Raw genomic sequence first — 15296 nt, 5'->3', positions numbered from 1 at the left:
TTTCAGTGCCACTTTGATAAATCATCAAGTAATGATTTGTTTAGAAGTCAAATACTTAAAAACCATGTCTAGTAATTAACTTTAGGGCTACAGAAATGAAAGAGTACCATCCATATGTTTGTGTCCTATCTCCATATATATTCATCATTTAAAATAGAGTAATATTCATGGTGACCTGTTTGGACAGTATGATATAGCTTTTCTTTGAAGTATATATTCAAATGTTTAAAAAGGGAGAAGAAATGGGTAGGAAATATCAGAAAGGGAGACAGAACATGGAAGACTCCTAACTCTGGGAAACGAACTAGGGGTGGCAGAAGGGAAGGAGGGCGCGGGGTGGAGGTGACTGGGTGGTGGGCACTGAGGGGGGCACTTGACGGGATGAGCACTGGGTATTATTTTGTATGTTGGCAAATTAAACACCAATAAAAAATAAATTTATTATTAAAAATTTTTTTAAAAAGTCTTCTCAAAAAAAAAATAAAAAGGAAAAAAGGGAAAGAAGATTCGATTTCAGAAGTTAAAGATTACTTTGAAATAACAATCACATTCAAATGGACTTGTAAGACAATTTATTCAAAGTATGAGACGTCATCATTAGCCCTTATTTTACTCATGAAAAAGAATGGGGAACAACTACCAGATTTTAAGCTCCAATTTCAAAAATATTCAGACAACGCAGGTAAAAAAAAAAAACAAACCTCCAGATACTTTTCCGGTGTCAAACATTGTCATTGCCTACTTACTTCATAAATATTATCACTTATTAGGAATAATAGCTTAAGATTTTTTTCCTAAATACCATAATTTTTGCTTCAAATGAAGGGTCCTCAGCAGTGCTACTTGTTTTATAAACTGACCTGCAGTTTCTTTAAATCCAAATCGATTGGAATTTTTTTTAAAGAATAAATATCACACACCCATGGTAGTAAACTATAATATCACCACCAAATATAAGTAATCGATATTTTACAATGAAGAAATTTAGAGCATTTGAGGGTATATTACTATACTATGATGGACTGACCAAAGTATGGGCCTTTGCATAACAGATCTTGAAGAAGAAACCTGAAAACTGGGGGAAAATAAGTGGTTGAAATAGAGCTTAGCTATGTAATTTTAATCAAAACTCATTAGACCTAATAAAATTCTTTAATCAATGAAAAGCGCTGTCCCTAACATGAACTGTAATTAGATAGTATTTGTCGGAGGAAAATCACTAGCTCAGTGGCTGACTTTGATGTGGAAGCAGTTAAGAGAGGGCTTTGTTATTATTTATTAAGCACAAGGAGGAGTCTTCTACTTTTTAAATAGAGACTCGATTAAATGTGAACTGGTAGCCACCAACCGTGGGATAAACTATCCTCCACCCTAAAATGGCCATATGTTGTACATTTCCAGTTAATTCTGACCTTGCAGAGAAACACATTACCACCTGACTTAAAATAAGAAATGGAATACAAAATAAGAATATAACAAAAGCATCAAACAAAACAATAACAAAACCCTGGGACAGTGAGTTTGTACGAAAACAAAACGTCTATAGTGACAGTGCGAACGGCGTCATGGTCATGCCAGGTCCCGTGCATACACGGTCTTCAATGCAGCGGACGCTCCTTGTCGGCAGCCACCTGTGTAGTGAGTGTGTTCTGTGGCCCGCTCAGTAGCACGGCAAGTGAGCGTGGCCTGTGCCGTCACTGGCGTTTGGTGGTTGAATGTTGTCTTGGGAAACAGTCACTAGGCTTTTCTCTTAACAAGCGGTCCCTTATTAATAAGAGTCCTCCTCGTTCACTACGGATCAGGACTTCACTGACCCCCTTCGTTTCCTTGCCCCTTTTGAAAACCCCCAATGTTTGATAGGCAGCCACTAAAATGATCCTTCTCCTTTCCACTTCCCTTTCTTTTCCGTAAGATGGACCCTATGTAAACCTAAAGACGTAGGGTAACTGAATATACAAGGTTTCTCAAAGTGCAAAACGTGTTACATACAGGTTCGGAGGCTTCATTTAAACAAAGCATTTTATACAGTACAGTACAGTTTGAGATTTCTGCTCATAAATTACACCATTCAACAGGCAACTGCTGTGAAAGTCTGGCTGAGTCAAAGTGACCCAATGCCTTCTTAAACATGGCCAACACGTGGAACTGTACAAGCTTTGTTCAGACCTAAAAAAAAAGCGTCATCTTCTACTTATCACATTATGTACACAGATATTTTTAAAATGCTATTTAAATGCTTATGTATAGCCAGACAAATCCCACAAACCATGAATTTTACTGTTTGGTTTCTGGTTTGCACATACATACTGTACACAATATATATTTTTTTTAATTGCAAAACTAATTAATCTCCTTCGGCAAGATCTGCTCACCCTGTGAGTCTTTCGGGAAGGTTCTCGTCCGCTGCAGCACCACGCTGAGTTCTTCAATCACCCTCGATGGTAACTTACTATCAGAGTCCAAAGCAGCCCTGCCATTCCTGTCCTCCGTCTTCCTCAATGTCTTGAGGCCTTTATGGCTTTTCTGTGGCCCGGGAAGGACCTCTGCCTCTGTGTCCTCCAGACAGTTGAAACTCCGGTGTTTTCTGGTTCGAGTTCGAAGTTTCTCGTCCTTGTGCTCCAGGCAGTGGGCCACCATGGAGGCTCTCTCCTTGATGCTGCTATCCCCCAACTCCTGATCCCGCTTTTCACTGAGCTGCAGTCTTTCCAGTTCTGCCCTCGCACTCTGAAAACAAAACACAACATCTCACAGGAATGCAAGATTTGCTACAATTTAAGTTTAAAAGGCCCAAATGCCACCTAAACGTTGATGCTTCTTATGTTTGTGCTTATTTCTAGGATTCGGGTTCTAACTTCGACATAACTGGTGTGTTGGGATTGACCAACCAAGAGATCCATATGGGCACCTTAGAGCTACAAAATCAACGGAGAGGCAGATTGTGGAAATCCCTTGTAACATGCATTTAATGTACAGCTTCAAAGAAGTCTCTCGGGTTAGTTTTTCAGCTTGACTCTCATTCCAAACTCGCCTCTTCCAATTCATTTCTGCTTGAATGTGTCATGTTCATGTATCTGTAATTCCTACAGCATCATGCCTATGGCCATGTGATTTGGGGACAGGCCCTATACTTGTACTACAGCCCCCTCCTTGAGACTAACAGTACATATTAGTATGTTAAAAATGCTGAGAAGTTCTATGGCAGAGAGATCTGTTTAACTTCTTTTTGTTTTCTCCCACACACTGCCTTTTAGAATCCCACAGATACATTTCTGAAAACACTGAAATATATACATAAATAGTTATGTATTAAATCCACTTTTGTACCCAGCGAGTAGAGTGCACTTTAATTCACTGAGCTATAAAGGTGTGCTTTCCTAACTAGGGTTCAGAAAATCTTGTGACTGGGCAATTTCTGGCATACAGAGCATCAGACTATCAAAGGGTACAACAATTAAATCAAGTGTAAAATACAAGAACAAACAACAGAGAATCGAAAGCATAGAGCAGTATGGAGCCACACAGAAAGGATGCCCAACGAACTGGACGAGGGTGAAGGTGGAGCAGAGAGAGAAGTTATTTTTCTTTTCACAAAAAGCCTTAAAGAAACGTCTTCAAATTTTCCGCAGTAAAAACTGCAAAGCCTACAAGGCAAAAATCTGAAGAAGAATTTAAGAGTATTGGAAGAAGAGGTAATGAAAATGGTAATATAAGTATGAAGCTGAGTAGCATAAACAGAAAAGATCTTCAATATAATAATGTTTGAAAGACAACACCCCAGCTTGCTCTATTTTTCTCTATGGCAGTTACTTAATGTGATTATCTGAATGCCCTGCTAGGAAGACTCCACGCGAGCAGGGTTTTTGTTTGATTTGTTCACTGAAGTGTGAACCTAGTACACAGCCTACTTAGGAAATGACCATTTATTTATTAAATAGTAAATAAAGAAAGGTTTAAAATTTTTCAAATGTATAACACTGTTCTATTTCCCTAACTTCCATCAAATTCAGATGTGGAACTGAAACATACAAATTCAGGCTGAATACAAGTATTTTCCCAATGTATTTTATACATTTCATAACTTGGAATTTTCTGATAGAAATATCTTAGGCCAATACATTTATTCTACCCTAAAAACTGATGAAATATTTAGTATCTAGCTTAATTCCAAATTTTCATTTGAATATGTTAAAATACTGAGAAATTGGTGATGCTTGCGTAACAATGTGAATGTCATTATTGTATATACACTTAAAAATGGTTACGATGAATAGTTTTATGTTACATTTATTTCACCACAACAAAATAACTCCTGCCTTGTAAACAAATGAAAAATTATTGAGAATGATGGCATAGAGATGACCAGCATGGAGATGTGACTGGGAGTTTATAAATATTAAACACATTATGTTTTACTGGGCATTTCTTACCTAGGGAAAATTAAGGAGCAATAGAGACTTTAAAAAAAAAATTATAGTAGACACACAAAATTACATTAGTTTCATGCATACAACATAGTGATCTGATGAGTCTGTGTTATGCTATGCTTACCACAAGGGTAGCTACCCCTGTCATCCTACAGTGCTATTAGAGTATCATTTGACTACTCTATTCTCATAACCTATTTATTCCATAACTGGAAACCTGTATACCTCTCACTCCTTTTCACCCATTTTTGCCCATTCCCAACCCTCCTCCCATCTGGCATCCTTTCCCATGTTTCGTTTTTAGATTTCACATGTAAGTGAAATCACATGGTATCTTTCTCTGACTGGTCTCATTTAGTGTAGTATCTTCTAGGTCCATTCATGTTGTTGCAAATGGCAAGATTTTATTCTTTTTTAGGGCTGAGTAATATTCCATTCTATACATATATGCCACTTCTTCATCCATGTGACTACCTATGGACATTTGGGATGCTTCTGTTGCTTTTGTAAATAATGCTACAATAAACATAGGGGTACATGTATCTTTTTGAATTAATGTTTTTCTCTTTTTTTGTTTTTGTTTTGTTTTTCATTTTCTTAGGGTAAATACACAGTAATGGAATTACTGGATAGTATGGTATTTCTATCTTTGAGTAACTGCCATACTGTTTTCCGTAGTGGCTGTACCAATTTACGTTCCCACCAATAGGGAAATGTGAATGAGGGCTTTTTTTTTTTTTTTTTTCCTCCACAGCCTCACTGACACTTGTTATTTCCTGTCTGTTGGATACCAGCTTTCTGACTGGCATAAAGTGATACATCATTGTGGGATGGTTGTTTTTTTTTTTTTTTTCATTGTGGTTTTGATTGGCATTTCCCTGATGATTAGTGATGTTGAACATCTTTTCATGTCTCTGTTAGCCATCTGTATGTCTTCTTTGGAAAAATGTCTATTCAGGTCCTCTGCCCATTTTAATCATATTATTTGTTATTCTGGTGTTGAGTTGTAAAAGTTCTATATGTATTTTGGATATTAACCCCTTATTGGAGATACCTCTTACAACTATGTTCTCCCATTCAGCAAGTTGCCTTATGTTGGTTTCCTTTGTTGTGCAAAAGCTTTTTACTTTGGTATAGTTCTAAGTAATTCATTTTTGCTTTTGTTTCCCTTGCTCAAGGAGATGTTTCAAAAATATGTTGCTAAGGTCAATGCCAAAAAGATTACTGTTTTATTTAGGAGCTTTATGGCTCAGGTATCACATTTAAAGTCTGTAATCCATTTTAAATTTACTTTTGTATATGGTGTAAGAAAATGGTCCCATTTCATTTTTCTGTATGTAGCTGTCCAGTTTGCCTGACATGACTTATTGAAGAGATGTCTTTTTGCTGTTGGATATTCTTTTCTGCTTTGTCAAAGATTAGTTGGCCATATAGCTATGGATCCATTTCTGGGTTTTCTATTCTGTTCCATTGATTTATGTCTATTTCCCATTGATCTATGTCTATTTTTATGCCAGTACCAAGCTGTTTTGATATTATACCTTTGTGGTAGACCTTGAAACCTGGGATTGTGATACCTTCAGCTTTGTTCTTCTTTCTCAAATTGCCTTGGCTATTCAGAATCTTTCTGTGGTTCCACACAAATTTTAGAATTATTCTAGATCTGTGGCAAGTGTTATTGGCATTTTGATAGGGATTGTATTAAATCTGCAGATTGCCTTTGGTACTAGGGGCATTTTAACACTATTTGTTCTTCCAAACCATGAGCATGGAAAATCTTTCCATTTGTTTGTGTCGTCTTCAATTTCTTTCATCAATGTTTTATAGCTTTCACAGTAGAGGTCTTTCACTTCTTTAAGTTTTATTCCCAGGTCATTATATTCTTGCAATTGCAAATGCAACTGTTTTCTTAATTTCTTTCTGATATTATGTTTAGTGTACAGAAGCAGAACGTATTTCTGCATATTAATTTTGTATCCTGCAACTTCACTGAATTCGTTTATCACTTCTAATAGTTTTTTAGTGGAGTCTTTAGGGTCCATAGTAACAGTTCTCATTATCTCTCAACCATTAGCAGATAGACTTTGGATTTTCTTAGATATAGAATTTAGGGGCCAAATATTCACACAGGTAATGCTGAGATTTCAAGTAAACTTTAATATTAGGCTAAGAGATTCAATCTTGTATGAAGGTGGAGAGGTGGTGGGAATGACCTGCTAAGAGTAGAGAGGATGGGACAGTGTCTGGGTGGCTCAGTCAGTTAAGCATCTGACTCTTGATTTTGGCTCATGTAATGATTTCAGGATTTCAGGGTCATTAGATCGAGCCCCAGATTGGGCTCTGTGCTCAACGGGGAGTCTGTCTGCTGATTTTCTCCCTCTTACCTGCTCACTCACTATCTCTCAAATAAATAAATAAAATCTTTAAAAAGGAAAAAGTTGAGAGGATGGGAGAGAGTGAGGTTTTGAGTACACAACATGGTGTTCTGGGAGTGCTTTTCATGTTCTGGGGAAAGGAGAACATAGTTATGTGCTATACTGTCCTTAAAAGTTAAGGCATTAATAATTTAGAAAGAAGGATAGATAAGGTATGAAATTACAGGAGCGAGACGTAACATGGTCCAGATGATGCCAGTGGGTGTCAGAGTATGTTTAGAGAAAAGTAGTTGTTTGACTGGAAATGGCAGTGCGAAAAGTAGTCTTTCTCTCTGCAGAGAGTAGTTCCTATATCACAGCCAGAACATGGTGCAGGAACATGTTCTCAGGGCAAACCACTCACATGGCTTTAGTCTGTGCCCACATCCATTTTTCCATTATATCCAGATGTGGGCCACTGGTTATGGAGGCCTCACAATACCAGAACGTACAATGACCAACATGTGGATTATAGCAGAAATGCACTACTAAACTCACTATATTAGTTGATAATCTCTGTGTTGTATATAATCCTATCAAACTGCTGCTTTAAGTATATTATCAACAGTAAATAAACATGATTATTTGCACCATAAAGTATATTTTAAGACAGAAATAGAAATGCAAAGAAATGACCATATGCCCAATGTCACATAGTGGGAATTTGGAATGGGATGCCAACATTGGCCTCTCTGGAAGTAATGTGCCTCTTTATGTGTTCCAGGATGGCGAGAAAAGTGTGTAATGGGTAAGAGTCTAGGTCACCATTTTGTGCTGGAACTGTATCATTCCTCTCTGCTCATTATTTTTGTTTGGAAATAAATGATCACAAATTGTTTTCCAAGTTCCTTATTAGTATGGTATCATTGAATTATCACAATAGCCCTATAAGGTAGAGCCTTTTATTATCCTTCCATGCTTACAGATAAAAAGGCTGAGCGCAATGAAGTTAGGAGGTACCCAAATCAGAGATAGGATCTAGCATGTGCATTCTTGAGCACTATGTTTGCCTCTTCATGTGTGATTTCCTTTGACAACAACTTACTTTCTCTGGCTTATTCAGCTAGCTTACTACTAATTCACTTAATTAATCTTAGAAGTCACTTTTTCCAGGAAGATTTCCTGCCTGAATGAGGTATCCTCATACAACTTTCAATAGAACCTCATGAAATGGGAAGTCATCATATGGCCAAAGCACCAAATTTACCAATCTCCTGACACCTTGTATGAAAAACAATTATTGAATATATCCATTGATGTGACTAAACATTTTTCTTATGAATATATCCTACTTTGCAATATATTTATTCAAAGGTTTATTTAATTAAAGAGTGAGGGAGAGACAGAGGGAGACAGAAACCCAAGCAGACTCCTCCCTGAGCAGAGAGACGAATCTCATGACCCTGGGATTATGACTTGAGCAGAAATCAAGAGTTGGATGATAAACCAACTGCATCACAAGCCCCCTGCCCCCACTTAACAATATTTTTAGCCATTTTTCCTTTTTAAAACAAGGATCAAAAGTGATTAGTCATTTTATTAATATATTTTCTTAAATATTTACATGAATCTAATCCTATAACAAATATTTTAATGGTTCATATGAAATTTTTAATTTCTGTTTTAATGCTTTTTAACTTTCCAATGTTTTTCCAACATTGGAGCATTTAAAATTTTTCTTTGCCAAATTTGCTGAATCACCATGTTTATAAAATTTACAAAAAAGTTAATTTAGCTAAACTACTCATAGATTTTCTAGCAATTTAATATTTTATGAAATTTTTTTAAGAACCTATAACAAGTTCTTTGCAGTTTGGAGGTTATCCGTTTTCTGATCTTAAGTATGCTAAAACAGAAAAAAAAAATTCTCTGAAATTCTGGATTTGATATCAGCTAACAAACTATTATACTATATATTTAGTTATCATCCTATCTATACTGGATTCCAGTTAATGTTTTGATTTGGTCCTAATAATTTATCCTTTGCTTTGCTCCATAACTGATCCTAAGGCAACATGAGAAAAAGCTGGGGTCCCAGCAGAGCACATCTACTCCTACGTTTGCTTCATTTGTTCAAACTCTGTTTCCTAATCAGGGTTTTTTGGAAATATGACTCTTAGAATTTTAAGATTCTGGATTAGTCGAGGAATCCATTGTTGCACAGACTTTTTTTTTTTTTTTTTTAAACCAAGGATACCTACAAGTGCAGGAGGACCAAATAGGCAACAAAGGAAACAACCATTATTTTCACAGTTTGTATCTTTTAGTGAAGAGGAATATTATACTGGAATAAATGTTCAAAGGAATATATACATGGAAAAAATATTTTTAAAATCTGACCACTAAATTAAAATAGCTTTAGTCTTTTAAAATAAGTTATTTCTGTTTGGAAAGAAAGAGATTCAAACAGTTCACTCCCAAACCCCGAGGAAATAGTACTTTTTTAATGCTTTTCTCTTTGCTTTGAGGGGGTTCAATTAAGGCCCTGAAACACACATTAATCCCAAAGTATCTAATGAGTTTTGATGAGAACAGCTTTTCTCCTTTCCTGAACAGACTGAACTTCAAGTCAAGACTGATGCTCTGTATGGTCTCCCCTCCCCGCAAGGTGAGAAGGAAAACAAACAGCCACTTTCCTGAAAAATGCCAGGTCTTCTTTATTGATGCTCAGGGGTCATCTTGCAGTTCCTTAAATTAACTGCGACACCCCATCAGTTCCCAAACCACTGGAATTTGATTGTGTTACCAGAAAGTCTAGTTACCATGGCTCCAGACATAATCGGCCCTTGGCTCATTCTAAGGGTGTTAGAAGTGAACTCGTAAGACTAATTTGAGACTGTGATTTTTACCAGGCAGACTTCTGTATACACATTTAAAACTATCTGACTACGTGAGGGATAAGAAAATAAGTGGTATTATGCATACTGAATTGGATGGTCAGTGACATTACTAAAATTCTATAAGAAAAATTAAAATATAAAACTTAAAGGAGCAGCACAGAGTTCTTCATAATATTTTCTTGCTGGATGTGATTTTTTTTACTATGCTTTCCAAAGACTACTGTTGTGCTTTTGAAGCCAAAGAAGTAATTAATGTACTTAATCATATTAAGACATAAGAAAATAAATGCTATCATTAATATAAAACAAATAAAATCCTGACCTACCTCAATATTTCTCCGGGCTAGGGTTGCACTTCTCTCATGCTGGATGGGAATTAGAGGCAAACCTCCAATTTTGGGATTTTTGGTTATAGAACGTTTTCGTTCCTTTCCAGCTGGTGGCCATATATCATTTTCATGCTGTGGAAACACAATTTCTTGTTGTTGGTGTGTTTTATTATGTGGCATATCATGTTATAGAGTCACTTGGCTCCTTTTCCATATATCCAAATCAAATGATCTGCTTTCCATGAGAATGCCATTTGTAATTATGATGTGGACTCTGGCAGCAGCATTGCTTGAGGATATAAGGCTCTTAAATGAACAGAGCTTTGAGGTCTCAGTTCAATTTCTAAGTTTCAAATACATGGCTTCTGTACTACTTATCAAATCAAAAGGAGCAAAATATTTGAGGAAACTGGCAAATCTCTTTGTGGGAGAAAAATAATACACTTGTCTGTATTTCCAGGCCCTGTAATCAAAGTCACAATGCATTCATTTTCTACCTCCACCAAAGACAACTTTAATGTAAAAATAATTTGACCTCCTAGACCTCAAATCAACCTAAGGCATGGCTATCAGAAAAATTAGATTCATTTTATGACCTTTCGAAAAATGTTACTTTTTCATCTAATTGTATTCCAAAGAAATTATCTTGCACACAGTCATTTATACTGAAAATCATTGCATAACAGACTATGGCACATTTGTTCTCAAATTATTGACTACATATTCTGGTCAACTGGATAATAGATATGACTGGAGAAAAACTAATTTTGCAATGGGGAGACATTTTTACAGGTAAAAGTACAAGCCCTTGAATGATAAATCCTTCAGATATGCATATAAAAGAAAAATCTTTAAAGAATTTTCTACTCCTCAGGTAGATTAACTTTTCAGAAGTTGGCAAAACCAAATTGATTTTCAGACAACCATCTATGAAAGAAATATAGAATACCAATTATAAAATGATAAGCTTTACAGTTGTTCTGATGAAATAAGAACTTTTTGGTGAACTATATAGTTAAATGCCTATTCTTATGACAACACATTCCTGTCTTACATTACAATTAGTATTTTAATGTGTTTTATGGCAAATAATTCATTTCAGCTAATATTTACTGTGTACGCATATATAATGGTGAGATTATATTGAGGGACATACTGCCAGACTTTGTGCTTATCAGTGTGCATAATCTTGTTTAATGTATATCATATAAATATATACAATTTTACTTAATATTTATATCTGTATATAAATACAATCTCATTTAATCTTCAGTTCTACAGCGTAGATCTTTGAGTGTATATGCATTAGATGTGCCTTTGAATTTAAGTGAAGCATTTATTTTGGTTCAGCAATCTATAGTGGTAGATTGTTAAATATTTCAGAGAGAAAGTTATAAGCTTCATAATGCTTTGTTTATGTCACAGCCCCAAACTTGGTAAAAATAATTTTGATATTATATAATTGGGATGTTCTCAACATGTAAAGCTAATAGAAAACTGGCTAGCAAGGAATTCATTACCCTATGGATTATGCTTACACTTGTACTTACTGATGTATAATACATGTGCCAAATGATATTCAGAGAAATCTAAGAGCAAACAGTCTCAAATAAGTATGTCTTTTTCTGACATGATGTACGATGTTGTGTATATCTGCTAATGAGTTCTTCCCAGATTGTGATCCAAGAGGTATTTTTCCAGCATACCAACACAGTATCTAGTAATACACTCTGATATTTATGGTTATTAAAAGTGACCTGAAGAGTTCTACTGTATGGATCATATAGCTGAGGATCACACCCCAAAATCTTCAGTTCTATCTCTCACTTTCTATTTTTCTCACACATCCAGCTTTGAGACATAATTGACAAAATTATAGGAAACTGAAAGTATACCATGTGATGATTTGATCTATGTATAAGCTGTGAAAGGATTCTCCCCCAACAAGTTAAGACATCTACCATCTCATTCATTTTGGTGAGCACGGGGAAGTGCAACTCTTAGCAAATTTCAATGATAACAGTATTATCAACTATCTCAACAATGACTATGTTTTACATGAGATCCTGAAACCTTCATCTTATAGCTGAAAGTTTGTACCCTTTCGCCAACCTCTCCCTATTTCCCCTACCCACCCAGCAACCACTTTTCTACTCTCTGCTTCTAGGAATTCAACTTTTATTTTTAGATTGCACATATAAACCATACTTGCAGCCTATCTGTGTGGCTTATTTCATTCAGCATAATGCCTTCCAAGTTCATCCACGTTGTCAAAAATGACAAGACTTCTTTCTTATTTAAAGGTGAATAATATTTGTGTGTGTACATGCACACACACACATTTTATCTATTCATCCTTGGACTTAGGTCATTTGATATGACCTGAGGTCATTTACATACCTTTGCAATTGTGAATAATGCTACAAAGAACATGAGTCTGCCTCTTACTCTGTGACCTTGACCTCTTACTTTTCTGGTTAACAATTTAGTTTCGTTCACTTCTTTAGACTCTTTGAGACTTCCCATTTATTCTCTACCATCATTCTACTTTCCACATCTTGCCTCACTTAGACTCATAGTCAGCCCATCTTAGACTTCATAGTCAGTAAGTATAAATATTTTCAAGTCTTCTCCTCTTTCTCCTTTCATCATACTTGCTTGGAAAAGCCCTCAATCTAGCTAAACTCAATTTTACTTACTCTGAGTGCCTACAAATTGATGAAGAAAGAAAAAAAGACAGTCACCCTATAGATTCATCTCACTTTAAATTTGAACTTAAAGTTCAAGTAAGCACTCAGCATTAAGTTGAAGTTCAACTATATATATATATATATATATATATATATATATATATATATATATATATATATATATATATATATAGGGCAACTAGCTAAAGATGATTTCTCATTTGTTCTCCACCCCTACCATTCCAGTAGCTCTCCCTAGCTCACTGATGATGAGCTCACTGATTTAATTTTAAAAATTACTATTAATCACTGAAGAATTTCATTTTTCCCACCATGAAATATACCACTCTCCCTGCATCTTATAGTCATAGAAGTGAGGCTTCTCTTGCCAGTATTTACTGTTAATTTTTTCCAGTCATAAGTGCTCAGTGGGCTACAATATACAGTCAATAATAATGTGTGGCACTCTGTTGTACAATGACTTTTTTTCAGCAATGATGACCAAATGTGCACTTGTTCACACTGCATCATGTCTGCTCAAGGCTTCTTCTGGTTTAATAATTACTTTCCGCTGGTTTAATACTTTCCTCAATAAAATAGATAAAAACGGAGAGGGAGGCAAACTATAAGAAATTCTTAACTATAGGGGCATCTGGGCAGCTCAGTGTTGACTATCTACCTTCGGCTCAGATCATGATCTGGGGCTCCCAGATCAAGTTCTGCATCAGGCTCACCACAGGGAGCCTGCTTCTCCCTCCGCCTATGTCTCTACCTCTCTGCATCTCTCATGAATAAATAAAATCTTTAAAGGAAAAAAAACCCTCTTACCTATAGAAAACCAGTTGAAAGTTGATGGATGGTGGAGGTGGGGGTGGGGGTGGATAAAACAGGCGATGGGCATTAAGCCGAGCACTTGTGATGAGCATTGGGTGTTGTATGTAAGTGATGAATCACTACATTCTCCTGAAACCAAGGCTATACTATATGTTAACTAACTAAATAAAAAGTTGTGGGATGCCTGGGTGGCTCATCTGCCTTTGGCTGAGGATCTGATCTTGCATTCCCAGGATCGAGTCTCACATTGGGCTCCTTGCACAGAGCCTGCTTCTCCTCCCTCTGCCTGTGTCTCTGCCTCTCCTCTTGTGTCTCTCATAAATAAATAAAATCTTAAAAAAAAAAAAACTTGGAAGAAAAAAATAAAGCCCAGTTCCAATAATCCCACACCAAAAATCACTTTCCTCTATCATTTTTTTCCAATAACTGAATTTTCTCCATTAGTATGTACAAACTATATGCCCTCCCATCTTAAAGACATATAAATTGAAACCCCAAAACCTACCCTGACCTCCTCTTTCTAGTCACACAGCCTCCTTTATGTGCATAGCAAATTCCTTGCCTGGATTTTCTATACCGGTCATCTGTTTTTCCCCCCTCTCAACCCTTTTTATTTCTTTTCCTGTTTTTCTTTTTTTCTTTCTCTTCTGCTTGACTTTTACAGTTTGAAATGCCCCAGGGCTTATTCTTCTGTCCTTTTTTCTTTGTCTCCCTACATCATATACTCATTTCATTTTATTCTGATATCTCCCCCAAATCCAGGGCTTTCAATGCAAACTGAATGCTGACTTCCCCCAAATTGACACTTCATCCCCAAATCTTCACCTTAGTTTTTCAAAGTTTATTTTTATTTATTTATTTAAATAATCTCTATACCTAACATGGGGCTTGAACTCACTCACAACTCTGTGATCAAAAGTCACATGTCCTTCCAAATGAGCCAGCCAGGAACCCTTTGGATGTATAGATCAAAAACTCAGTCAATCTGCTATTCAACATACTTATTTGTATGTCTAATGGCATCTCCAATTTCATATGGCCAAAAGAGAGCTCTCAGTTTTCTTCGCATCTCTGATCTTAACACTTCTATTTGCCAGCTGCCAAGGCTAAAAAAACCCTATGTCTCTTACTTGACTTTTACCCCTTCTCTCAAACTGCTGTAGCCAATCAATTTGTAAGTTTTATTGGCTCCATTTTCAACTGTTCTTGAATCTTAATATCTCACTCTGTCCACTTTACCACCTTGGTTGGAGCTGCCATCTTCCACACAGTTGTTCTTTTTGCCTCAATCTTGGATCTCCAACAGCATGCCCTCAACAAACTAAATTATTATTTCTTCAGTTAATATAAAAGAGGTAAAATCCTTCTCTTGTTTCCCAAACTTCTAAACTGGAAGTGTATTATCTGCCTACTGCCTTCTTGATCTTTTCTATCTTTCCACACACAGCCCTTCATGATGTTCATGGAACAAAGATTAAGACACATCTCAGGACCTTGTACTTGCTGGGCCCTAATGATTTGTTCCCTAAGTTCAGTCAGGTCTCAGCATACCTGACAGCTTTTCAGAAGGCATTTTCCTGAGAACCTTTCCTAATTACTGTTCTTCCTCATTCACACTCACTCACTTTTTCTCTTATTATTTTTTTTAAGATTTATTTATTTATTCATGAGAGATACACAGAGAGGCAGAGACATAGGCAGAGGGAGAAGCAGGCTCCATGCAGGGAGCCCGATGCAGGACTCAATCCTGGGATTCTGGGATCAC

At 36.2% G+C, this 15296-nt stretch overlaps 1 protein-coding gene across 11 annotated transcripts in view; it reads right to left on the bottom strand.

Moving 5' to 3' along the window:
• Positions 1-555: 555 nt before the first annotated feature.
• Positions 556-15296, bottom strand: part of ARAP2 (ArfGAP with RhoGAP domain, ankyrin repeat and PH domain 2) — a 188018-nt gene continuing 173277 nt past the window's right edge. For 9 of the 11 annotated variants that reach the window (XM_025997529.2, XM_072737910.1, XM_072737914.1 and 6 more), the window contains 2 exons: positions 10005-10139; positions 556-2724 (listed from right to left, as the gene is read on the bottom strand). In XM_025997529.2, the coding sequence (XP_025853314.2) occupies positions 2341-2724; positions 10005-10139 (519 nt within the window). In that variant the 3' untranslated portion in view covers positions 556-2340. The remainder of the gene's footprint in view (positions 2725-10004; positions 10140-15296) is intronic. The other 2 variants (XM_072737911.1, XM_072737912.1) reach the window with 1 other exon arrangement.

This window comes from Vulpes vulpes, chromosome 14 (assembly GCF_048418805.1).
Source record: "Vulpes vulpes isolate BD-2025 chromosome 14, VulVul3, whole genome shotgun sequence".
NCBI classification, from domain to species: domain Eukaryota; kingdom Metazoa; phylum Chordata; class Mammalia; order Carnivora; family Canidae; genus Vulpes; species Vulpes vulpes.
Note: the sequence above shows the minus strand (reverse complement) of the source record. Positions and strands in the feature narration are given on the sequence as shown.